Below are 25,765 nucleotides of genomic sequence, written 5' to 3'. Positions count from 1 at the left end.
TTACTCTCATGGCTTTTAACAGTTTTCCACCGACACTCGTTTTCCCCGCTCGACCTGCCTGGTGGCTCTGGCCCCACCCTGCTCACCTCTCCCTGCTCTCACCTGTGAGACAGCATTTTCCTCCTGTGAGACCAGGCAGCCAGACCTTTTTACGTCTCTGGATCTTTCTCTTCGACTGCTCTGCTTTTTACCAGATTTCTCAGAGTGAGTGTAAAAATGAGTACTAAACTGTGGACAGAGGAGCAGTTCAACTGCCCTGTGTGTCTGGATCTCCCTAATGATCCAGTCACCATCCCCTGTGGACACAGCTACTGCATGGGCTGCATCAAGGACTACTGGAGCAAGGATGACCCCAAGGGGATCTACAGCTGCCCCCAATGCCGCCAGACCTTCTGCCCCAAGCCCTCCCTGTCCAGGAACACCATGCTGGCTGAGGCTGTGGAGCAGCTCCGCAAAGGGGCCCACAAAGCTGACGTGCGTGAGTCCATGCGGAGTGCCCGTGGGGGAGCCTCATCCTCCTCATCTAGATCCAAAGGTAAGCTCTCCACTGCAGCAGTGCCATGCGACATGTGCAAAGGTGAACAGCGAGAGGCGATCAAGAGCTGCCTGGTGTGTATGAGCTCCTTCTGCGAGGCCCACTTGAAGCCCCACCAGACCAAGAAGTCCCTGAAGCAGCATGAGCTGATCCCACCAACGGGCAACCTGGCTGAGAAGATCTGCACCCAGCACAAGTACCTGCAGGAGTTCTACTGTCGCCAGTGCAAGATGTTCGTCTGCTGGCTGTGCACCAGCAACATGCACAAAGGCCACGAGTGTGTGTCCACCAAGGCTGAGCGGCTGGAGAAACAGGTAGGTTAGAGCAGTGGCGGACTCGGGATGTTTTAGGGGCAGGGGGGACCAATTAAAAAAGGGCATCATTAGTATACTGGGCAGCATAAGCGCGCAATTAGAGGGCACCTCACCACATTTTGTCCATGAAGGAAGACATCTTGTAAGGGTAGCATCTTGTGTCGGTTATAGAGGCATCCAAGAGGCCATTTTTGGCCCCCTGAGGGAAAATGTTTGGGCACCCCAGTCTAACTGCTCCTCTAGGGCAGCAAGTGACAATTATTTTCAGTTCCAATCACACAATTTTGCGTATCTTTTGACCACCCCAAAATAACACAAACACTGTCATTGCTCTGGCATTTCATAGGGCTAACTAAGTTGCCATGCTAGCTAAGCAACAAGCTAATGTTAACATTTTTGCCTCGTTCTGACCCTAACTGATGAAAACATGGAGCACTTCACTATCAAGGTTTTATGCTTACTGTTGTGGGAATGCTACGTACAACACTGTTGTTAACAAAGGCATGGTTAATATCTACATAATATGTGAATAGTGGGTGGTTGTTAAAGGTGCAATATGTAAGAGTTTTCATTTTATTCTGCCTTGTTGGGGGTTTTTGTTTCCTTTTGTTAAAAAAGTCAATAGAAAATATGTTTAAAGGAAATTTGTAAGAAATTTTTGTAGAAAACGTTCAAAAAACACTAAAATTATGAACAGAATGTGAAGAAATAACAGTTTACAGAATGACATCAGGACAACAACAACACACAACTCAAGACATTCAGTTTACTATGGAGGACAGTGAAGGCCGGTAAATGTCATATTTAGTTGCAACAAGTGACTGTTTAAAATAGTATTTTTATATTTCTGACACATTTTTGCTCAAGCTAAGAAATAATTGTGTATACTGATGTACTTTTTGAAAATGAAAGGGAAATGAGGTGAAAACTGGCTTTGCTTTCTGTCTGAACACACAGTATCAGTACTGATACCAGTTCCGACTTGTCAAACACTTTACATATCTTTAAGAAACACATTAGAAAGAAAGTGGGCAGCCATTTCTCAATGAGGCTACAATGAATACACTCTATTTATAATATATTGCGTCTCTCTCTAACTGCCCATTGTTCTGTGTGATCAGTTAAGGTGTCGTCCTCACTTCTTTGTGTCTGTGGACTGCAGGCAGGCTGAGGACATTCCTGACTTCATTCCAGTCCATTCACAACGCTCCACCCTCTCATGTGCTGTTTCCTCGTGCTTGTGTTTTGTGTGTGACATGGATGGAGCATGTTTTAATCTCATTCAATCTCTCGCTGTAGAAAATGCTGTCCGAGATGCAGGCAGAGAACCAGCAGAGGCTGAAAGACAGAGAGCACGAGCTGAAGGACATGAAGAAGGTGATGGAGGTGATGAAGGTCTGTCGGCGGAATTTTGTCGTTGTTGGGCTGCGCCAAATTTCACGCAATAAAATCTACATTTCCCATAACCCTTACTGAGACATGACCACCTTATCGTGTCTTTCTAGCGTTCTGCAGGCAGGGTGCACGACGACACGGAGCTGGCGCTGTCCGAGCTGCAGCGCTCGGTGGAGCGTCTGCAGGAGCTGCTTGAGGACTTGCTGGATCAGGCCGGCCTGGAGAAGATGGAGCAGGCTCAGGAGGTTGCAGACAGCCTGGAGGCCGAAATCAAGGTGCTGAAGAAGAGGGACACGGAGATGAAGGACCTGGCCGGCTGCGAGGACCACATCTACTACCTGCAGGTAAGATGGACAAGGGAGCGTAGAAGGGGGGTACTTACAAAAGGGATTGTGGGAAATATTCCCATGGCGCTTGAGCAATTTTATAAAATATTGATTTTGTTGCTTACTGTGGAGATAATGTCAGTATTTATGGAAGAAAGTATAAGGGCTTCAGTGTAACTACTGAAAATGCTAACTGAAGCACAACAATCAGCATGATATAACGCACTAATTAAGATATAACTAAATTGAGGTTCCAGGAAGTTGCTGCTCAAGTAATACAGGGGGAAACCCCACCCCCAAATTTCATTTTGGTGGTGGGGCTTGCAGCACTGGACATTTGTGTATAGTCCAGTCAATCATTAGCAGCATTTTATTTCAGCAATTTTTTTAAAAATCTTGAGCCGCAAACCTGCATGTCTATAGACTGTGGTGGAAAAAGAGACAACAACAGGCTGAAAGAACCTATTAGGTCCTTGGAAAAGTAATTCCTGGGACCAAAAGTTCCGGGTACTTCTGGGTAACACAGCCGTGATAGATCGTACCCTATCTAATGAAAATAGTGCCTTAAAAGTTAAAAGTCATATTTTCCATCAGACATGCGAGTCCATGTGCACTCCCCTGGAGACAGGAGACCTCCCCCCTGTGGTGGTCAATCCAGAAGCTTCCTTTGAGCCCGTGCGAGACGTCATCCTGGACCTCAGGGAGAAAGTGGAGGACCTGTGCAACCAGGAGCTGAGCAAGATCACCAAACAAGGTCTGTCACAAGTCTCTTTTTATCGTCCTTTTATTTTAATATCTTATCTTTTTTTCATCGTGTCCTCTTCTCTCTTCCAGTCAACGACACAACAATGTTCACGCTGGGAGATGGTAAGTTCCAAACATTTTTTTTTATTTCCAACCTGAGGGTGACAACAATTGTAGTTGCGTTGAACCTTTCTGCTCAACTGTGGCTTCTTCTATCTCATCTAGCCAATCGCAATGGAGGGAATAAAGGAGGGCTTTTTAAATGTGAGCCTGGATTTTTAATTTTTTTTATCTGAATATTTAATACCAAACTTTATGTTACAAAGTTTCAAGAAACTAATTTGTAATTCCCCTTTTTTCTTTAGTGTTTTCTGGCCTGGGTTCTCGTAACACAAACAGCCGCTCTCAAGGTATGTCCAGTGTTTTTGGGTTTTAGAACATTTCATCTACCATCACTATGTATTTTCACTTTACTATCTGAGGTGTCATATACGTGACTTCTTTCATATCTCACAGCTTCCACACCCAGTATCTCAATTGGAGGGAGAAGTACAGACAGACGAGCACTTGGTACCGCACTCTGACATCCATTTAAAAATATGTGACAATATCGAAAGTAATTCAATGTTTGGGCCTTGTTAAACCTGACATTTACATGTGTAGGCCTCAAAATTCAAGACGTGAGGAGCAGAGACACACCACGAGGTGAGACTTTGCGTGTGTGCTGTTGCAAACCCCCTTAAATTAACATCCCACCTGCAAGTTTGAGTCACTACCGTGGATGGATGGAGCACTAAAAATGTGTGTTTGAGTGGTTTATTATAAAATGACTCTTCTTCCTGGTTGCAGACAGAGGAAACTCCCCCAGACCTCGGGACAGACAGAGGAGAGAGGAAAGAGAGACAGGTATGTTCTTTCTTCTTTGTCTGGCAGGAGGTCGCACAAGAAAAAAAAAACACTTCCTGATGATAATGTGGCTGCTACTTCCTACTGCAAGAAATGTTTCCATGCAGATGTCAATAATCGTCTGCACTGTTCAGCAGATGTATTTTAAGCTCTCATCGGCACCAAGCTCTGTCTGTAGTGCTAATTGGCAAACTTTTGCGTGCTACCATGCTATGCTAATATGATGAACATGATAAGCATTACCCCAGCATCATATTGTCAGCGGTGCCACCTAGCTGCTAGCATAGCTGTAAATGACCATGATTGTGTCACAGTGATGTCATCACGAGTCGCCTACACATTTTTAACAGAAAGCTGTTTTACAAATGAGAGTGTTCACCATTCAGGGACAGGGTCTGATTTAAGATGATATCCAGGTGCATTATGGGAAATGTAGGATACAGTGTTTTTTGGTTTTACCGGTGAGGATATCTCGACTTCTGCTGCTCGGATTTTGCTCATTCTTTTTTAATCTGCTTCTCTGAAGTCTAACAACTTTATGGAAGTGATTTTAAAAATTGATGGACTGCTCCTTTAAGAACTAGTCTAAGACCCACCTGTTTAGACCTGCCTTCACTTAGTTTAATTTATTTTTTGTCTTTTATTAATTACTTTTTTATAATTTCTCTATTGTATGTCTGTTTATAAAAGTTCTTTGTGACATCTCATCCAAAGAGACTATTAATTATTATTCACTTGCCTACTTTCTTGCAACTCCATGTGTACAATCGGATAAAATCAAAATAAAGAGGATAGAATGAGCTTTTCAAACGTTTCTTTTTAGATAAGTAACTAATATACTCGGTAAGCTTTCATCAGCTTCATCAGACACTGATTGCACTGTCAACATTGATCTGACATCTCACATGCCTTCCGCACAGTGAGGGAGAGCATCTCCAGACCCAGTCCCAGGCCCAGTCCCACTCCGAGCCGCAGAGAGTCTCAGTCTCTTTGGAGCAGGTCCAGTCAGAACCAGGCGGCCCCTGCTGCGGCCCCGATCCCTGTACAGACTCCAATCCCAGCCGCTCCTGCTCCTGCTCCAGCTCCTGCTCCTGCTCCTGCACCAGCATCCACTGGAGGTACAAACATCAGAATTGTTGCCATTTGCTGCCCCAACTGGCAAATCTTGTACAGTGCATCTTTGACAAGAAGTAAATACCCTAACACCTCTTGCTCCTCTCCTGCTGGTGCGGTCAGGTTTCAGTCGGATGGCGTCAATCAGCAGCCTCTTCCGCTCCCATCGGCGTGGCACCACCCCGGCCACCCCAGTCAGTAACTCACCGTTTGCAGGAGGAAACCCATGTAAGACCTGACTCCAGCTCTCATATGTTCCGCATTTATTATACAGTTCATATAATCTCAATCTCATCTTGTGTCTGCTCAACAGGGGGGATGTCTGCTGTGCCGGAAACGCCCACAGAAAGTAAGATAGTTGCCTTCAAACATGTGAAATTATAAGTCTTTTTTGTTTTGGCTCATTAAGCGCTAAAGTTCATACCGATGCGTCTAACATTGTTTTCTCATTGGACAGTTAACCCCAGTCTCTTCTTGGACACGCCCCTCCCCAACGCCATGAATCACGCGCCTGTTTTCCCTGCGTGTGAGTTAACATACCCTTTGGATCATCATTTTGAGACAGGAAACAAGAATTAAAAATGCAAATAAATAGGAAAATCAACGCCTTTATGTGCACGAACTGACTCTGTCTGCTTCTCCAGTGAGAGAGATCAACATCGACAGCATCCAGGCGCCGGAGCCGAGGAGCAGGGAGGAGTTCCTTCAGTGTGAGTCTCAATGTTTGACAACAGTATTACATTTCAGATATGAGATGTCATCATGTCTGCTGCAGGGGAGTGATAAATATGGTCTGCCCGGGTGCTCAATGCTGTTCACGATTACTGCAAAGAAACTGATTTACTGAAACATCAAACATCCAACATCCAATGTGGACAAGGATTTTTCCATTTATATGGCAATATATATTACTTGCCTTTTGTAGGGAATAAACACTCCAGGTCAACATTCATTCAGACAAAAACAGTTCTAACTCAAGATCCAGTTGACAGTCCTGTAAGGGTTGAGCTAACCACAAATATTCAAAATTGAGGAAGAAAGAATTTGTCAATATCTGTAAATGACAAATACAGCCACTTCTGATCAGTCCATGTCACATTCACTTCTTAAAAATCGATAGAGATAATGGTGCACTTCGCTCATCCCTATCAACTTGTAAGGACCAACCATAACAGCTGCTGAGCAAGCCATGTCACATTAGACCTTATGAAGAGCATGTGATAGAGGTGAAAAGTTCTGAAAATAGCTTGTAAGTGGACTTTGAAGCTTGATATATGTTCTTAACTTTCCAGAATATGTGAATAATTGTAAACCTTCTCTTTCAGACGCTGTGGATTTGACCCTGGACCCCAACACAGCCCACAGGCGGCTGGCTCTCTCCGAAGGCAACACTAAAGCCACCCTGCAGGGAGCGGCGCAGCCCTACCCCGACACCCCCCAGCGCTTCGACGGGTGGACCCAGGTGATCTGCCAGGCCCCGCTGTACGGCCAGCGCTGCTACTGGGAGGTGGAGTGGAGGGGCCGGGGCTCCTCTATGGGCGTAGCCTACGGGGCCTTGAACAGGAAGGGCTCGGACGCCAGGTCGGGGCTCGGTTACAACGCCCAGTCCTGGACCCTGGAGCTGTCCGACACCTGCTGCGCTGCCATGCACGACAACGAGAAGAAGGACATACCGGTGACCTACTCCCCCCGGCTAGGCATCTACCTGGACCTGTCGGCGGGGACGCTGACGTTCTACAGCGTGGCAGAGAGCATGACACACCTTCACACCTTCCGGGCCAACTTCACCCAGCCGCTTTACGCCGCCTTCGGAGTGGGCTGCGGAGTCGGGGTGGGTCTGGACTTCGCCCTGGGCCAGTTCAGCTCCAGCTCCGACAGCATCAAGATCTGTCCCATGTGAGGGTGCAGGCTGGAGGCCGCTGATCGGTGGATAACGCTCCGTTCACGTCTTCAGAACAACTGACTTCACAGAGTTGAACCCAGCAGCTTGGACGTGTTTATGTTTATCAAAGTTACTGAAAGCTGTCCGGACACACCGACTGAAAAGATTTATAAAAAGGTGTGGTTGCACCTGATCTGTTTTTTTTTTCCATATTCCTAAATGCACTTAATTGAAGAAATGTATAATCAATGTGGTATTTTATTCAGTCATGCTGGTGATTTGGCTCTGTGGTTCACCACTTTGGCCCAGACTGAAATATGCCAAAGGGTGACTTTTTTTTTTGTCGTGGCCAGAACAAGGAGATCTCCCAAGTCCCTTCTGTTCTGACTGCACACAGGTCGCTGACTGACTGACAAGCCACGACACACACAGACACAACATGGTGCATGGCAAAAGAGCTCAGGAGTGTGTCCGGCTGAAAGCAGACATGAGTTTATTTTCTCAAGACAAAACATTCTTTTCCTAATAATGAAATTAAAAAAATCTGTTTGGATCCTTTTCTCTGTGTGGTCTTACAAACCAATTTCCTACACATAATGTGGGTAAGAGTAAACCAGTCGGTGAGTCAGTGTCTTTGTTTCCATTGCTTTATTTAAAAAAAAAAAAAAGGAGGCAACCAAATAATAGCCATGAGTAGTTTACATCGGATCATGATCTTAGAGGGGAGGGGGAGGGAAGGGGAGCAGAAATCACAGGACATTTTAGGTTTTTAGCCAAAGAAAGACACAAAACCTGAACCCCCCCGCATTGTTTGTAAAACCGAAATGACAGCGACATCAAATGAAAACATACGAACAGTCTGAATGTGCCTTCTCTTCTTTTCTCTCCTCCCAGTCCTACAGACAAAACATTAAACTGAAGCGCCTTCCTTTGTTAACTACGTTATAATGCATCACATTCACACACACACACACACACACACACACACACACACACACACACACACGTAAGCAAGAGTATTCCATTCCTTCAAAATAAAACTTTTGGCGTCATTTGGATTTCCCTTTCTGTGGGCCTCGAAGCAAAAACAGAAGCAAAAACAAATATTGCTATTTATATTAAAACCTTAGTTCAAAATGTTAGCCGACATTGATACAACAGGCACGCATAATGCTAATTTTTCTCATCAATATGTTAGAATCTAAATACGTTAAATAGTTCTGTCAGTAAAACAAGGTTACGTTAAAAAAAGAAAATAAAAGTGCAGTAGCTGAGTGGGAGGGTCCGGTCGGAAGGTTTGAAGGGCCACACAGCTCTACGCTCCCTGTATCTAAACATGATGTAATAAATGAGTGTATAGGATGAACTTTAATATGCGTTCCTACAGGGATACTCCCACCTGCTGGCCAGTTTGTGTCCTTGAAATAACCCTGAAACACATAAAATAAACCTGAAAGTGATACACAACTTAAAAGTACTGTGTCAATGGTTTTTCCCTCTTAACAGACTGAACCTGAACGTCCCACGGGCCTGAGATAAAGATGGCGGCGGAAACCGGAAACGATATTCCTCTCTTAAAAAGCCCAAGGCCGTGGTGAAATGTCTTCAACCGAGCAGTGATCCTCATATAAAACTCCAAATCCCACTGAGTGCAACCAATATATACAAACATGGCTCCAACAGGAACACAAATCATAACAGTGCTGGCTTCCACTTAAGGCCTCATACCTTCAAAAACACACAAAACACAAGAAGGAAAGGGCAGACCCATTTTTTTCTTCTATTTTTTTTTTTTTTTTTTTTTTTCAGCCTGGCGCCTGATGCAGATCTGACCTCCCCTTAAGCCTGGCCCCACCAGTCGGCAGACAGGTGCATGCTGGGACCCGTAGGCACAGTCGCTTTTGTGTCATGCAGGCCCTTGCAAAGAGGCGGGGGAAAGAGGGAACGGCACGTGAGGGGTCACCGGACATCCGTGCAAGAATGAACTGTAAAAATCATTATAATATTTAATACTGGCGCGTTAATAGCATGGTCTGACTACAAGATTAGACTGGCAGTTATGCTGTCAAGCCAGCTAGCACTTAAAGTCTTCGTCGAATCCCTTCTCTTCTGACAGCAAATGCTTCTTCTCTTGCAGATGATTCCGTTTTATTACAGACTAAAGCTTTTCCAACCTACGACACAACAAGCCCTTGAGATAGCGAGACTCTGGATGCTCGGTCTTTCTCTCTTTGCACTTACTTTCTCTTCCGACATGAACAAACATGCAAACACAAAATCTCTCCCGACATTTCAAAGCTTCATATTAAAAAAAAAGGTGCACTGTGTAGTTTTGTGGGGGAAATTTCTACACAAACTCTCTTTGTTTTCATGAACTGAAGAAACTGAATAAACAAACTGACCTTAAAGGACAACACATCTTGTATGTGTGGCGGACCCTGCCACCTTTCTAGCTTTAGTGTTCTAGGGACCTTATGTTCCGCTGAGAACAGCTTGTTTATTCACTTATGTAAAAGATACATATTTCTTTACAACAGAGTTTGTATTAATACCTCATTAATATCACATATTCAAATTCTGAGTTTAAATTTCTTCTCCAAAAATAGTTAATGCCCCTTTAAAGGTCCCATATTGTGGAAATTGCGATTTCTTTTTTTTTTTTCATAATAAAAGCAGGTCAAGGTGCTATATAAATATTGTAAAAGTATAAAAATGCTCCAGTCAATGCTCAGCTCACAGAGAAATGCAAACAGCCCCCATTCAGACACTGTAAACGAGCTGTCAGGACTTCTGTAAAGTTGTGATGTCACAATGATACAGTCTCTGCCCTCAGCGACACCCCCCAGGACTTATGTGGCGGCAAAAACCAGCCGAGCTAATGTGTAAACTCTGCGAGCGGTGCCTGCTCAGGCTTGTGAGAGCTGACCAACCGCAGCAGTGGGCTTCTCAGGAGGAGGCCTTAAAGAGACAGGCATTAAAACAGAGCACTCAGACAGAGGGTGAATAGAGCCTGCTGTAGCAACACATTGTTGTTTGAACATTAAACAATGTGTCCACTTACTAGTAGACGGCATAAATTAAAGTATGAACCTGAAAATTAGCATAATATGGGACCTTCAACTCTTTTCTTATCCACATCCACTAACCTTCTTTCACTTACACACTGTCCCTTCCATTACCTCCTCTACCTGAACCTGAACATCCAGAGTCTCACCGGAAAACTACGTAGCCTAATTAAGATTCCTACACGGCTGAGAAGGTATGGGGAGCTGAGGGTTCGCCCAGTCAGAGGCAAGCTAAGGCCTCAATATCTAGAATCATTGCAAACATCTACACACATAGACACTGCGGCATCGCTAAAAACAGTCAGTTTAGTTAAATTGTGCTTTAAAATTAATTCAGAAAAAGGAGGGATTATTCTGGCCACGAGATGCCCCGACTCCTCTCTCCAAAGGCAGAAAGGAGGAGAGATGAGGGGAAGGAGTGGAGGATGGAGATGTACAGGAGGGGGTCATGTTTTGCGCTCAGCGTTTGGTTGAACTTGACGGGACATGGGAGACGGAGCCAAGATGCCGGCGGCGTTCTTTAGGGTTTCCCCACGGTGGCGGTGGGAGGGCCAGGGAGGTGGGGTGAGGAGGAGGCGTCGGGTGAGCGGACGGCTTCCCCGCTCGGGCACAGATCATGGCCGGAAGGCTCTGGTTGCGCCTCAGACCGTCCAATAGGCTTCCACCGCCTGCTGACACAAAGGTAGAAGAATCCTGGCGTGTCACTGAGGCCTCAGACTCTGAACCATGGAGCACGTTGGTGAATCCCAACCGCCGCAGCCTCTCTACCAGGCCGACGTTGGCTGGGTCAGGCCGGGCTCTGCCTGGCTTCGGGGACGGGACAAAGGCGGGGGGCTCATGGGAAGAGCTTGGTAGGTCTGGATGTGGCGCACGGCCCAAATTCAAGCCATATACGTCCTGGAGAAAAAGCTCTGCTGGCCTCGAGGCAAGGAAATTGTCAGCCGAGTGCTGGCGGGACTCCATGGGCACCGGGGAGGGAGCAGGGGAGTGGGTGGGGGAGTTAGGGGGAGTGCTTGGGAGGAGGCGGAAAAGGGGCTGCCGCGCTGTGGGTTTTGGGGATGAAGGTGGCGTGTCAGTGGAGACTTGTGCAGAAATGCCCCTCTCTAGGACCAGCTTGGCCAGGCCACCAGGGGGCGCAGCGGGGCGCCGAGGGGGAAAGGAGTCACCGAGACTCAGTCGGCAAGGAGTCACAGGGGTGCTGGGACCTGTCCGCATGGAGCTGGGTGTGTTGGCCATGATGGACGACTGAGAACTGAAACACATGAGACAGAGACAAGAGTTTAGGGGGGGGGGGTTGGTGTATCTTTTTTGCTCCAAAAAGAAAACTAAAAGAGCAAAGGTGTAACAAAGTGATTTTACAGTGAGTTTGTCAGCAACCTCTCGCATGTCAAGCTAACTAGCTTAGACTACTACCTAGAAACAAAGACGAAAGCACATCACATCATGACTAACTACATCAGCGTGTGGGGTGAAGACTCTTTAACAAGGTTCATAACACTGAAACGGCACATTTTCCAAACATTGTTTGCTGCCAACGTGAGCTAATAGCTAGCTGGCTAGCTATAGATGAACAAATCTGTCAGCAAATGCTGTCATTTCAGCCGATAATACTGATGGTCATCAGCGAGAAATGAGAAAGTTACTAAGATTTTCGAGTGGTAAATTTGGGTAAATCTGATCTGTGCAGTGATAGAACAGTGTGGCTGAGAGGTGCAACAACAGTGAGGAGCTGTACTGAACAACAGTAACGGGCAGAGCTAAGCTAACCTGCCACATCGGCTCTGTGGGTGGGACAAAATATCGATATGGCAATATATCTTATCGCAAGAGGAAGCGATATATTGCATCACCACTGGCAGCTGATATCGATATTATTTGCTAAAAAACAAACAGTGCTCTAAACACATCCCTTCTGCTAATTTGACTTACCAGAGTCAACACTTTATGACTTCTCAAGGTGTAAACTCTGTAAACTTGATTTACACAGACAATTCATATTTACAGGATGTCAGTCATTATTTTTTCCCCTTCATTTCCTGACACTCATCCATCATAAATAATAAAAAAAAAAAGGTATGACATGTTCAAGTTTTCTTTATCCTTGAAGAAGACTTACCTTGTGGTGACCTGTGTGATGTCACTGGGGTGCAGGATGCGACAAGTCGTGAAGGTGTAGGTGGAAAAGGTGGAGCTCTGACACTTTCCTGGATTTTTGACTGGACACACAACGAATCAGGTCATGAGAAGGACAATCTTAAAGACAGTACTTTGAACAGTTATATTTTTCAGATGTGAAGTAGCATTTACCAGAGGAAGATACAGTTGTGGATGTAGAGGTGCAAATCTGACTTTGTGATTGGACCATTGTTGTGCAGGCTGCTGGAATGGGCTGAGATGATTTTTCAGTGACTTGCCGCGGTGAGGGGGTGAGGCAGAGGACTGACGTGACTGAGGAGGAGGTGGCAGGAGTCCCGGGTAACGTCTGCTGCGATGGCGGGGGAGGCGATGCGGGGAGGGGCGCCGCCGAATGCTTTTTGTCCCTCCTCTCTTCCGGTGTGGACGAAACGCGCACCTTGAAGACGATCCCACCCTCCTCCTCTTCCTCCTCTTCCTCTTCCTTGCCCCGCTCTGCCGCGCCCTTCTCCAGCACACCCGCCCCTCGGTGCTCTTCGTCCTCCTCGTCCTCTTCCATGTCGGACAGACGGTACACGGCATCCTGAGGCAGCGGGCAGAAACCTTTGGTCACGACGCCGGGGTGGGGATCCAGGATGGTGGCCAGGTGTGGTTGGGCCAGCTGCTGCCAGTGATGGAGTGTCAGTGAGCCTGGAAAGGAAATGTCACAATGTAATGGTGTCATGCATCAGTAAAAAAAAATATCCTAGTAGCCACTGAAGACACATTTGATCTATTGCACCTATTCTTCCAAGTGACTCCACTGGATTGCACAAAGCAACGTGCGTTTTATGGAAACTTGTAAATGTCGACAGCAGCTTATCATGTTACTTTTTTAGCAGCTTATAATGTGAATATCTGATTGTTTTTTTACCTCCTGTGATAGCAAACTATTTTGGTTTTACAAAAAAAAAAAATTTTTATAGACCAAACAATATGGATTACAAATTTACAAGCCAATTATTCCCTTAAGTGCCTTCTCCTTGAGCTCCAGTCTGAATATATCCCTAACCCGGGGGAAGCCATCTGCTTACTATGCAGATCACTACACCAAGAAATGTGTCAGTTATAATTCTGCGCCGTTTTCACCAGAGACTGACCTAGAGCTGATGTGACAGAGCCTGAAATTGCTGCATCTAAGCGAGACGCGCCGCCAGAGTGGTGTTCTACAGCATGCAAACTCTGCGTGACATCGCTGGCTTCTTTGCGGCTCGAATGTAATCAGCTAAACGTCAAATTGCTCTCGACAGCTGCTCCGCTTTCGCCGCCGTACTGGGGAGGCTTCCGCGTGAAGCTGGGTGGACAGCTTTACCTTCCATGGGCTTGACGATCTGAAGCTTCTCAGGCAGGAAGGTCTTGAACACGCTGGAGCTGAAGGACAGTTCCGACAGGTTGGAGAAAGACGACACAGCGCTGCCCATCGGCGAGCTGCACCCGCTGCCGTCCCCGTCTTCCAGCGCCTGCAGCTTCCTCTCGCGCTCCGCCTGGAAGAAGCGGCGCTCGCACAGGAAGTTCTGTCGCCGCAGCGACAGGCGGTGGAGGGCTCTGGTCAGGTCGTTCCCTCCCGGAGAGCCGGGCTGGCCTAGTCGCACCTCCTCCCTGCAAACACAGGCACATTTATTGAGCCGAAATGCTCCAAAATTAAGTTAAAATGCAAAACAATATTGTAACATACCCCTGATTGGATGGGAAAGGCTGCGCCGTCATCACTAGAGAACTCTGCCCTGAGCCGGGGATAGGGGGCGTGGCAGAAGCTGGCCGTGATGTTGAGGCGTTGATGGAGCGGACTGTTTGGAAGACTCGCTTCTGGGAAATTCTGCAGGGAGAAAAGGTGAAAGGTCAGCAACAAGGTCCGCAAACTACAAAACATGAAGTCAGTGTCAGTGAGTCCTATAGAGATACTTTGGATCTGTATGAAGGGGTATAAAGTCCAGTCAAGCTCACTATATTCATCCAATGAGTCTGTTTGGGTAAGTGGGTACATTTAATTGTGGTATCTTTAGTCTCAGTAACAAAACAATTCTTTTCATTAGATTTTGATTTTTCGATAGTTCTGTGAAGGTTTCTGACCTTTGGTCCTGAAAGGTAGACTCCTCCTCTACACTCAGCTCTCTTCTCATGGTGCCCTCGATCTCTGCCGCCAAAGAATCCTGTACACACACAAACACACAAGCAAGTTTGAAGATGAAAAGATTAGATTAAATATATTGGTACTGTACATAAATCTGCACTGTAGTCTTAGTTTTTTATCGACATTTTTGGTGCATTTTGTGCCTTTGGTAACATGTAACATCTTCCTCGACTCCTGCTCCCTCCTCGTTGCTGCTACACAAAACTCGAGCGTGTGTTTCTCTCACCATGGGGTAGAGGCCGTAGGAGAGGTGCCTTCGCATCCCGGCAGAAGGGGTGTTTTTATTGCGGAGCTCTCTGATCTCCTCCTGGGACTCATGGAGCATCTCCACACACTCTGCATTCCTGTCCGCCAACTCGTTCAGCTGTAGCACACACACACGCACGTGATTGAGCAAAAACTCTAATAGATATTTGAATTCAACATTCATTCAGGCTATAAATGTGTAATTTGTCAATTTAATGGTGTAAAATAAATTGCTAAACCTTTTTATGGATTTACGGTATTAACATAATTACTAATTAAGAGATCAATTTAAAGAAATTGCGATTTTAACCGCAATTTCAATGAGGAGCTCAAGATGTTCAAATGAAATTACTTTTACTAGTTTAATGATTGTATTTTTTTCCTCGTTAATAATCGGGGTTAAGGCTGTGAGGCATTAGGTAATTGCTATACCGTGCTAAAAAAAAAAATCATTGTACCTCTGCTGTGAGCTGTCTCTGAGCATCCTTAGAGGCCTGTAGGTGGATCCTCAGCTCCTCTTTCTCTAGAGCCAGCTGCACAGAAAACAATGGATTAAAAACACAAATCAGGTCAATGTGACACTCTTACTGTCCCAGAGGCAAGAAGACAAGTTTTATTACATCCAGGTATAAAAAATTAAACAGTCTGTCCACAATTCAGCACGTTGTTCATACACGGTCAGCAAACGGTCAGCCTTGTCGGAGTCAAAGTCAAGTTGCAAATCTCGTTTGATCTTCTTAAGTGCAGACTGCAGTCATCAGATCCATGACTTCAGTCTGACTCTAATCCAAGTTACGTGACACAAGTGCACATCTCATCCTGAGCGCGACCTGTAACAGCAGTTCTGTGGTCCCACCTCCTTCACTCTGTGCTGCAGCTCCACAATCTGAGAGAGCAGCTGAGCGATTTCCTCCTGGTGTCTGATCAGCTCCTCGTTCTTCTGAGACAGTTCATCCGTCAGAGACACCATCTGGCTGTTGGACTCACCTAGAACCAACGCACAGAGATCGCGCTTTAAACGGGCCATCTACCAGGCCTGTGTATTCTCGGTGTAAACGTGCGTGCGTCTCACTCACGCAGCTCCTTCACACAGTCGCTCACTAGCTGCTGCTCCTTCTCCTCGTAGGTGATGGTGTCGGTTTTCAGTTGACATGCCTGGAGAGAAGATGAGGAATAATTCACATACCATTTCAGTTATCAACACAAGAACTTCAGTAAAAAGCTTGTTTAACAGGACATACTGATATCATATATTAAAACTATATATTAACCTATAAACTATATAAAACCATATCAAATTTCCCAAAATGAAGTCTCCCATTTCACTTCCTGTTTTTTTTCTGTTCCAGTCACCACCGCCACCTCGTCTTTCCTGTGTCTATCTCGTACCTCAGACCTCAGTGCCAGGTTCTCCTCCTCCAGGTCCTGCAGCTTGCTCTGGAGAAACTCCAGCTGGCTGAGGGCTGCGGCGGCGGTGGTTCCCCCAAGTGGCAGAGGTTGCCGCAGCGGCGTGGACACGCTGGAGTCGGTCTCGCTCTCCTCGGAGGCGCTGGCCACTATCCGCAGCAGCTCGTCCTTCTTACTGAGCTCATGCTGCAGCTGGTGAACCTGGTTGATGGGGAAGATTGTTTTAAAGGGGCATTATATATGTTTATCTATGTAGGTAACTATACAAACTCAGAATTTTTTTATTTTTTCTTTAACTTGTTCTCAGAGGGAAATACGGTCCCCAGAACACTGTTTGAGGCTAGAAAGGTAGCAGGGTCCAGGTTTGTGTGCACTGCATAGTCACCAATTGCGCATAAAAGGTGAATCTTCATTGATAAAACAGAGGCTTTAAATTTGGTTTATCATCCTATCCTTAAAAAAAGACTATTGGTGTATCTCAAGCATTATTTTGGCTTAATTATTATCTTCAAAAACCTGTCATTGTGTTTCTCTTCATTGCCAACAGTTGAAAACGGTGTACCACAAGGATCAGTGTTTAGGATATTATTCTTTGGGGCTTTATTCAGTTATATACAGATGACAACCTTATGCACCTAATACTTATGCAACCAAACTGCAAAACTATCATACACCAAAGAATAACTAGCATGCTAAAGCTACCTGGTCCAGGGCCTGTGCTAGCTGCTCCTCTAAGGCCTCGTTGCGTTCCTGCAGCAGGTGGTTCCTCTGCAGAAGCGACTGACCGATTCGAGCCGCCAGCTCCAAGTCTCTGTCCCGCTGTCCAACAAGAGCACAGATAATCAGCCAATAGGACAGTGCTTCTTACTGAAAAATTAAATGTTGCAAGTGACAAGACACCTACCTCGGCCAAAAGCTGCGTGACCACTTCCATGTCATTGTAAGTCTTGGTCATCTGCTCCACGCGATCAGCACTGAGAACTGCCAGGGAGAAAATTTTACTTTTAGGAGACACACAAGCAAACGCAAACATACACATGCAATCTTTCGTGCAGGCGGTGGCATGAGCATTCAAAATATTCATTCAGGGAACTTCTCACAAACAACAGAAACAAACATAAACATGAAATATCACGCCTGACACACTTCTGTGGCATGCCACCTTTACATACTAACTAATATTTTCTGACCACAAGCAACTTGCTCAAATTTATCACGCTGCGCCATATTGATCATGAACTAGTGTGGTTAAAATATGTGTCAGATATATTGCTAAATCACTAATAATGTCAATTGAAGATACAGATCAATGTGGCAATGTGGTTGCTGGTGGTCTGAATGTAATGAAGCCACAATAGCCTTACACAGACAACAAATAAACAGCACGCAAACACTATATGATACTACAAGCTGCCTACAGTGGCAGACAGCAGACCTATACTATGCAAATCTCTTGTCTGCTGTCATCTACATGCAAAAAAAAAGCAGAGAAGGGCAGCTGAGGACTGAAGCCCCTCTCTCACACTGGAGCTAAATGAAGAAGTAGCAGAGCAGAACAGGCAAGTATAGATAGGAAGATACCTTTGGAGAGGCTCTGAGAGCCGGGGTGGGAATAAGAGGAGGGCTCCAAAGCAAGATACGCTAGTGAGAGACAGGAGAAAGAAAAGAAGGGAGAGTTCAAAGGGTGAACAAGCAAACAGCTTGTCTGAAGACGAGCAGACAGAAAGGAGGAAAGGAGCAGCGGAGAGAGAGAGAGACGTGAGAAGCTGAGGGTGAAAGCTGAAGCTTCAATAAATCGATCTTATATAGAAACATTAGTTTGTTGAGAGTCAGAGAATCTACACATCAACTAGTTTGGTTCGCTTTTAGCACCTGAGTGGGTGTCACCAGCGCTGCACCGCTCCCCCTTCCACCTGTTTAAAGAAAAGTGTCATCTCTAATCATTGAAACATTGTCTGTCACTCAGAATCATCACTCTGGACTTTAACAAAACCGCATTTTGCATATTTTCTTTGCCCAGTCAATCACACACCTTGTATTTTTGGCCATATTTGCAGCAAACTGTTGTGAATCCCCTTTTCGATTTCAACAAACAACGTTAAAGCAACGTATGAGGTATCAATGATAATGTAAGTGAAACAAAATATCAAAAACACAAGATAAATAGAGATCACTTACTGCTGCATAGTTCAGTGATTTCATTTTGTTCATTAGAAACGACTTGCAATTGCAACAATTGAGTGAAATCTTTGCTGTGGTCGAACAAACAACATATCATCCGGAGTTAAATCTAATAAGCAGCGCTAGAGAGCCTCAAGAGAAGCAGCTGCTCTAATGGATGCGAGCTGCTGTCCAGTAATCTGAGGCCCACAGTGACCTCTGGGTCCGCAAGCAGCACCAACAACCGACAGTTAAAAATAACCTCAGCCCAACAGAGACCATCTTTCTTGTACACACTGGAAGACAATGCGCCCACACAGACACACACGCAAACATATCCAATTACCTGCTGGGAAGAGTGTGCCGTCTTTGTATAAAATCATGTCCATGGTCCGGTTCGATCACGACCTACCAAACCCAACGTGATAAACTGGAGACATCACTCCAAATGCGGTCAAACACTGCGCACACATAATGTGGATTGTGTGATTGAACTCTGGCCACAATAAACGGCATAACTGCAAAGTTCAATGAACCATCATTTTCATTTTGGTACCAATTCTCAAACTGCATTCATACTGACACACAGTGCAATGGTCAATGAGTGACTTGATAAGAAACAATATGGTCCCTTTCATTCATAGTTGTTTGGACCTTTGACACAAATAAACTACCGACACCAGCTGAAGACATAACTCTTTTATGTAATCTGTGTCGGACAGGGATAAAGGTCAAGTTTGCGGATCCCTACTGACCAAGTAGGAGGCAAGAATAGTTCGGCCAATTGTGACACTGATGTAGTTTTGTGAGATCGGATTAGACAGGACACACACTTGTGAGGTCAGAGTTTCCAAGACTAGAAAGCACTAGAAGCAGGCTGATCCTTTAATCAAACTCTGTCCATGTGTTAACACCCTGACTGATCACTGTAGACTGACAAAGCTAAATGATCATTTAAAACTAATAATTACAACACAAACCAGGCTACTACTTCAAGAGATTTACAAAAAGATTGGGAACGTAACTTTAGTTTGACAAGATCTGGTTGTCATAATACCTGTACTCACACTGTCAAAGTATATATATATATATATATATAATTGTAGGTCACATTATTCAACTTCGATAAACAATGGATAAAGTACTGTACTTTGGAACAAAAACAACTAACACCTAACAACTCAAAACAGCAAAACAAACTTTCTTTCAAAATAAAAGCTTTAAAGGGGAACTATGTGGTTATGTTATGGTTACAGTTACTAGGTAATTACACAAACTCCATGACTGAATAAAAAAGCTGTTCTTAGCGTAAAAGATTAATACATAGCAGGGACAATAAGGAAGAGCTCCAGTACTAGTAATGGTTTTGCCAATCTCTCCAGGCAGACACTACTATGTCACGGTATAACCCATCATATTGCCTAACCCAATTGCAAGTATTGGCTCATGAACAATTAAATGTATGGGGTTCACTGCATTATGATTCTTCAAATAAATACACTTTGCATTTTGCAGTAAAATGGAGTTGTGACGCTCTAAAGTTTCTGCTGTTCAAGCGGCATTTTTGCTAACACAGCTCCTTCGTCAGATTTCACAACACAACACAAATGACACACTTGATACTTGACATATCATCATATGGCAGGGTTGGATATCAAGGCTGCTTTAAATGTCTTCAGCATTGTCTGAATGCATCCAAACCACACTCGTCTAAGCGTCCTCAGACATTTCTGCATATATACTGTATGCATCAGGCCTGTGCCAGTGTATCAGGCACTATTAATAGGTCGGTGTCTGATTTAACACTGCAGAAGTGGAGCAAATGTGTCACCAAGAAGAAACGTGAAACCCAGACACCCTCACTGTACCGCTTCTGTCACACGTGCAGCGAACAAACACCTAAACACAGAACCAGTAAAAATACCAGGTCAACAAAAGCGTTCTACATCCACAGTGCTGAATCTTCTGTGTCTTTTCAAGTCATTTCTAAATCAGTGCAAAATGATTCCTATGCAGTGATTTACAGAGGAAATAAGGGTTGGAACTGTGCAAAGATGAGGAGAAAAACAGACAGGAAGTGGCTTCAATCCAACGGTAAACACTGCTCCCGCATACCACAGCCTGTTTGAATGTAAACACACAAGCGTTCGTTTCGGATTTGTCTACTTCCTGCCTGTCAAGAGGTTTTACCAACGCACAATACAGTATGCTCGCAAACTTCCCCTCCACCCCTTTCTTGTTCCGCCTGACCTTGCAGACAAAACTTGAGCACACTCTGCAGTCGCACCGGCTCACAGGTCTCTCTCTCTCTGTCTCAAACACCCGCGCGCACACTCGCGCGCACACACGCACACACACACACACGCACACACACAAAGCGCACCATGCCAACGCCTCCGCTCACCTTCCACAGCGAAGTTATCGTAAACTTCCTCATTTCGGATGTTTAAAACCGGCATGTTCCGACTGCTCTCCCGACTATCCCGTCTTCATCCTCTATCACTCCGCTCTGTCTCACCCTCCTCCTCCCCCCCTCATCACTCTCTGTCCCGTGACTCTGGCCCTGGCTTTGAACTCGGCTGCACTTAACTCTGGCTGGATCGCTGGATTCCTCTTGCTCACTGTCTCTCTCTCTCTCTCTCTCTCACACACACACACAGACAGACACACACACTCACAAACACTCACACTTGTCAGAGCTGTCTGACACACACAAGCAAAGACAATCAGGCACAATGACAGTCAAATAATATCCTCGCTAAATCCCTGGGATCTTAATTGAAGAGGATGAGCGCTGCATAAAATGAATCCCTCACGTGTCTAATGCACCGTGACACACACACACACACACACACACACACACACACACCATCTGCTCAGTGATGTCACCCCAGGCCCGACCAATCAAAAGAGAGTAGAGACAGAAACAGGAAAGCACGGAGAGATCCCTCCAGCCTATTCAAAACAACAGCGGTCAAGTCCCGACGATGCTAATCAAAAAAACGAAGGCACACGTACTCATGTAGCGAAACGTCTCCTCGGCCAGCATGGGAGAGATGGCGGTGGGCTGGACGGGGCCTTCATCCGGAGAGCAGCTCGGGGAGACCACCCAGTCCTGGCTGTCGGACAGGTAGACGGATCCGGCCGACCCTGAGCCCAGTGAGCCGGAGCCATAATGCCTGCTGCTGCTGCCCAGACCCTCATCTGTGTGTTAGAAGGCAGTTTAAATACAAATTAGGGACCAGCATCTAATGATAACTTTCATTATTCATCAGTCATGCTCCCCACGGGCAGATGGTTGGCCCCTGCAATATTTATAAAGGAGTAGTTAGGAATTTTGGGAATTGACGCCATTCACCATTCACACTGTGATGTTGGTCCGCATAAATATGATGTCAAAACAGTGCAGCCTTGGTGAGATGAAAAATGTAGGTCTGCAGCGAACGTGTTTTCAGACTGAGTGTGGGCAGATGAAGCATCTTAATGTGTGTGTGTGTGTGTGTGTGTGTGTGTGTGTGTGTGTGTGTGTGCGTGTGGGGCTCAGGCACTGTACGAGCCCGCGTCCTTCCACTTGAGCAAATATGTGGTTTACTGGGACAGACTGAGCTATCTATAGCATCCAAAGACACAGCACACTGTACTTCAGGGCAGCATGACATTGGCAGAGCATCGTTTTGAGAATCCATGCTAATTTCACAGTTACCATGGAGATATCTCACTGATAATTTTACAACATCAACACGCTACCCGTCTCAGTGCTCGACTCCTTCTTCTCCACCGCCCGAGGCTTGGCTTCAAACATGTCCCGTCCTTGGGAGCGGGTGAGGAGGGAGCCCCCACTCGCACACGCGAAGCTGGACAGAAAATAGCAGCCGCTATCGCTGTGACATCACATCCTGTTTTCCGGCTGACGGGTGGTGCCCACGCGCACCTTTACCTGAGGAGAGAAAATGAGCAAAGACGTCAGTTCACATTGACTTTGCTCGTGGCTACAGGCAAATTAAGGCCAATCAAGTGTAAAAACTTGAGCTCAAATCAGTTTAGTGGCGGAGTAATGCTGTTGCTTATGATCAGTGTGTTTGTACGAAGCTTCTCTGACTCCAGGCTGCTGACAACATTCATCATAACCCTCTGCTGCCCTCCCTCGTCAATCCTACCCACTTGGTTGCTGCCATTTAAAGCCAGATTAAAAAGGAAAAAAAACATTCCTCCCACAGTGTTTGCTGTTGGACACTTAAACCACCGGTTGTCTGGCATCTTCTTTAGGATTTGACATATCTTATGTTCCCCTACAACCATTAAAATGACATCAGTCAAGGCTTAAAATCTCAAGAAAGTTTTCTACTCTACAGTCTGTGGTGGAGGCATGTTTTTAGATACGATAAAAAGTCACTCATTAGGAATTCTTTGTGAATTTACAGACAAGAAACCCTGATGCGTTTTTTGTGTCCTTCTTACGCCCGAATACTATTTTAAGGGAGGGCAGAGGGGTGAGACAGAGCCCTCCCACATCCTGTTGCCTATCTCTGGTGGAATGAGACAGGATGCACGCTCTGAGCTCCCCGAGGACAATTTCAAAAATGGAGGACATTTGGCCAGCTGCGGACACGTGCCTCTGTACAGTGTGGCACTCTGGAGCTCCTCTGTTGATAGTGTGTCATGCCTGAGTGGCTTTCACTGCACTCCTGTTTTTAAATAGCCCTCTGCTATGGGAAACATTAAACACATGATGGTAAAGAGGGAACTCTCTTTGGTACTGCACACAGAAAAAAAAATCAATGGTCACAATCAAAGCAGCAGATGCCAAAATATCCTGACACCCTTAGTGTGAGTGTTGCGGTTGCTGTTTAAAGAATTATTGAAAACTGTCATGAGCATTTTTCACAATCTCTTGCACTCTTATAAACTAAACAATTAACTGTAATAATGAAAATAAACATTAACAGCCCCTACCATGGCTGGCAAACTTATCTCCATGAGTAAAATCTGTGGAGTGCTCCTTTAAGTAGATTGACAATTGTGTTATGTAAACAAAGATTAAAAAAAAAACTGAAAAACTGACGGTTTTTAAAGGACAAAAACATGAACAGCCACTTTTACCAAAGAGAGCACACTGAGCAGGGTCATATATCCCCAGTACCATCTGCATCAGTGACCTTGGTGCTCAGCCTGCCCATGCAGACATATCACACGCAAATCTGCGTGGGGGTGTATCACTAAGTGTGCTTGTAGAGAGACAGAGTCCTTGGGCAACATTCATCCTCTTCTTACATAACAGTGAAGCTGAAACGGTTCGCTCCATAGAGGAGATTACTGCCAGTGAGGCACGCAATGCTGCAGCCTAAATGTGCCGTTTGCCATTAGAGGCCTGGCAGATAGACATCCTGTACTGACCTATTAACAACCCTGGCATTGACATCAGGGCTCTGAGTACAACAGATATGAGGTATCACTTATCTCTAATAGCTACTGACATCAGTGTGAGCCGGGGAGAGAAATCTGCATCGTTCACACTGAACTGAGAGCTTCTTCTTTTCGCCCGATTTAAAATGCTAAGGCTGATCTTGACCAGGTGCCCGTGAGTCACCTCATGAGTAACACTGTCACAGCCACTAGGCTTCCCCCCCCCGCCCCCCGTAATACAGCATTGCTGAGTATTTGGAGTGTTTAAATTGTGAAAAAGTAAACGGCTGGCTTGGATAACATGGAGAGGATTCTGACCGCAGTCTGGAAACACCACTTAATGTTGGTGAAATATTAAGTGGTGCACGATAAACATGTGTATTATGTGGGCACGGAAGAAACATAGCAGCCCTGACAGCCACTCAGCAGAACACAGACAAAACAGCAGAATTACAGACAACACTAGTCTGTCCCAGAGCGACTGTCTGCTTACATCAGCTTGTAACAGACGTGATCTTCCTTCATGTCTCATTTAAGCATCCAGCTGATGTTCTTATCCGCAGTGACCTATGTCAAGTGCAGCAGCAGAAATGTCATTATTTGTTCATCACACTCTGAAGGTCAAAACCTACAAGTTATTTTCCCTCCACACGTGAAATTCTAACATGAATTTGTCAAAGATATCCTTGTTTTCATCTGCCTTGCTGCACCGTCACTCCACTTGTTCTGTATCGCAGCATCTGCACTCAGCCTATCTTAGATCTGACAGACTGGATAGGGCCTGGGGACTTGCTCTAAAAGAACCAAAGGCGTGAGAGGCAGCATGTGACACTGACCGGACCACTTTAACTGCATAACCAGAAACCTCTGACTGGAACATCAGCAGACACTCCTTGTCATTCAAATGCAAATGCACTGCCGAAGGAAAGAGAGAGTAAACATCATGAAACTAACACCTACACCATCATGAAATACTGGTAATATCCATAACAACTAACCTTCACACCAAGCGTCCCAACAAAACTCCGTTTGAAAAAACCTCCATCTCAAAAATGCTTCAATGGTCAGTCGAGAAAAACACGACTTAATCCAATCTAATTATTCCTCCGGAGCTGTTAGTTAACTCGGCATGACTTCTGTACACAATTTTTATTTAGATCAAATTTAAGAATTACTTAGAGATCGTTTGTGTGAAACTCCTACAGTCAACCAGAAAAAAAAATCCAGACATTTTCAAAATCTTTTGCTAAAAGTTATTGTCATGATTTCGGAATTTCAGAATATGGCTAAAGTGTCCTCCTTCGATGGCTGATTTGCAAATAGACGAGCTAATGCTTCGGTTCAGCTGTCAGTTAATTAACTAACATTCACTATGCATGTTATTTTATCCCCATCATAAACAGTGCCAGTAACAGTACCAATACGAGCCACTGATGATATGTTAGCTAACCAATAACATTCAACAGTTAGCAGGCCAGCTAACATTTACCGTCTAATGTGCTAATTAAACACATTATGCGAGTCAGTTGTTAACCCTTTATCAATACATCCTAGAAACGGATCCACTATTATATTTATTCAATGTTTAGCATCAGTTAACAGCGTTTCGCACGTCTTCCCGTGCTGGGAGAGGATGACAGCTTCACTGTCGCTTAGCTAACCAATACCCCCGCGAGCTTTAACTGGCACGATCCCTCACGCGGGGACTATTATAGCATTGAAGACATTTTAATAAATATATTTGACTATCATAAAACGTACCTTATGTCAGTTTTATTCCACAACATGGGCAATTCCTGCGGTACATGCGGTGTCTGACAATCCTATCACCAAAACCTCAAACAATAGAGGAAGGGAGGGAGACAGCGAACACCTCTGAATCATCAACGTGCGACGAGCTGAGAGGGGAAAAAAAATAAAGCTCGATGACGTCTTTATCCCGCGCCAATTATCTGTGTCAAATTAA

General features: G+C 45.3%; 2 protein-coding genes across 6 annotated transcripts; one reads left to right on the top strand and one right to left on the bottom strand.

The window, feature by feature from the left end:
• Positions 1 to 138: 138 nt before the first annotated feature.
• On the top strand, positions 139 to 8,952 carry trim25l (tripartite motif containing 25, like). Its single transcript, XM_030409491.1, has 16 exons — positions 139 to 849; positions 2,149 to 2,244; positions 2,355 to 2,588; positions 3,165 to 3,324; positions 3,405 to 3,437; positions 3,540 to 3,578; positions 3,680 to 3,724; positions 3,831 to 3,884; positions 3,978 to 4,019; positions 4,164 to 4,220; positions 5,141 to 5,338; positions 5,457 to 5,561; positions 5,647 to 5,682; positions 5,791 to 5,859; positions 5,978 to 6,043; positions 6,659 to 8,952. Exons 1-16 carry the CDS (start codon positions 217 to 219, stop codon positions 7,231 to 7,233), a joined length of 2,442 nt encoding a protein of 813 aa, XP_030265351.1. The 5' UTR covers positions 139 to 216; the 3' UTR covers positions 7,234 to 8,952.
• trak2 (trafficking protein, kinesin binding 2) lies at positions 7,849 to 25,697 on the bottom strand. Of its 5 annotated transcripts, XM_030409485.1 has the most exons (17): positions 25,561 to 25,697; positions 22,144 to 22,333; positions 21,415 to 21,600; positions 17,818 to 17,877; positions 17,141 to 17,217; positions 16,939 to 17,055; positions 16,219 to 16,437; positions 15,906 to 15,984; positions 15,686 to 15,816; positions 15,288 to 15,362; positions 14,810 to 14,947; positions 14,523 to 14,602; positions 14,128 to 14,268; positions 13,765 to 14,051; positions 12,588 to 13,103; positions 12,397 to 12,496; positions 7,849 to 11,532 (listed from the first exon to the last, which is right to left on the bottom strand). In XM_030409485.1, exons 2-17 carry the CDS (start codon positions 22,196 to 22,198, stop codon positions 10,740 to 10,742), a joined length of 3,054 nt encoding a protein of 1,017 aa, XP_030265345.1. In that variant the 5' UTR covers positions 22,199 to 22,333; positions 25,561 to 25,697; the 3' UTR covers positions 7,849 to 10,739. The 5 variants fall into 5 exon arrangements, with proteins under 5 accessions (XP_030265345.1, XP_030265346.1, XP_030265347.1 ...); XM_030409486.1 differs by lacking the exon at positions 17,818 to 17,877; XM_030409487.1 differs by lacking the exons at positions 21,415 to 21,600; positions 22,144 to 22,333; positions 25,561 to 25,697 and adding an exon at positions 20,801 to 21,391.
• Positions 25,698 to 25,765: the final 68 nt, after the last annotated feature.

Source organism: Sparus aurata, chromosome 24 (genome assembly GCF_900880675.1).
Source record: "Sparus aurata chromosome 24, fSpaAur1.1, whole genome shotgun sequence".
Taxonomy (NCBI): domain Eukaryota; kingdom Metazoa; phylum Chordata; class Actinopteri; order Spariformes; family Sparidae; genus Sparus; species Sparus aurata.
Note: the sequence above shows the minus strand (reverse complement) of the source record. Positions and strands in the feature narration are given on the sequence as shown.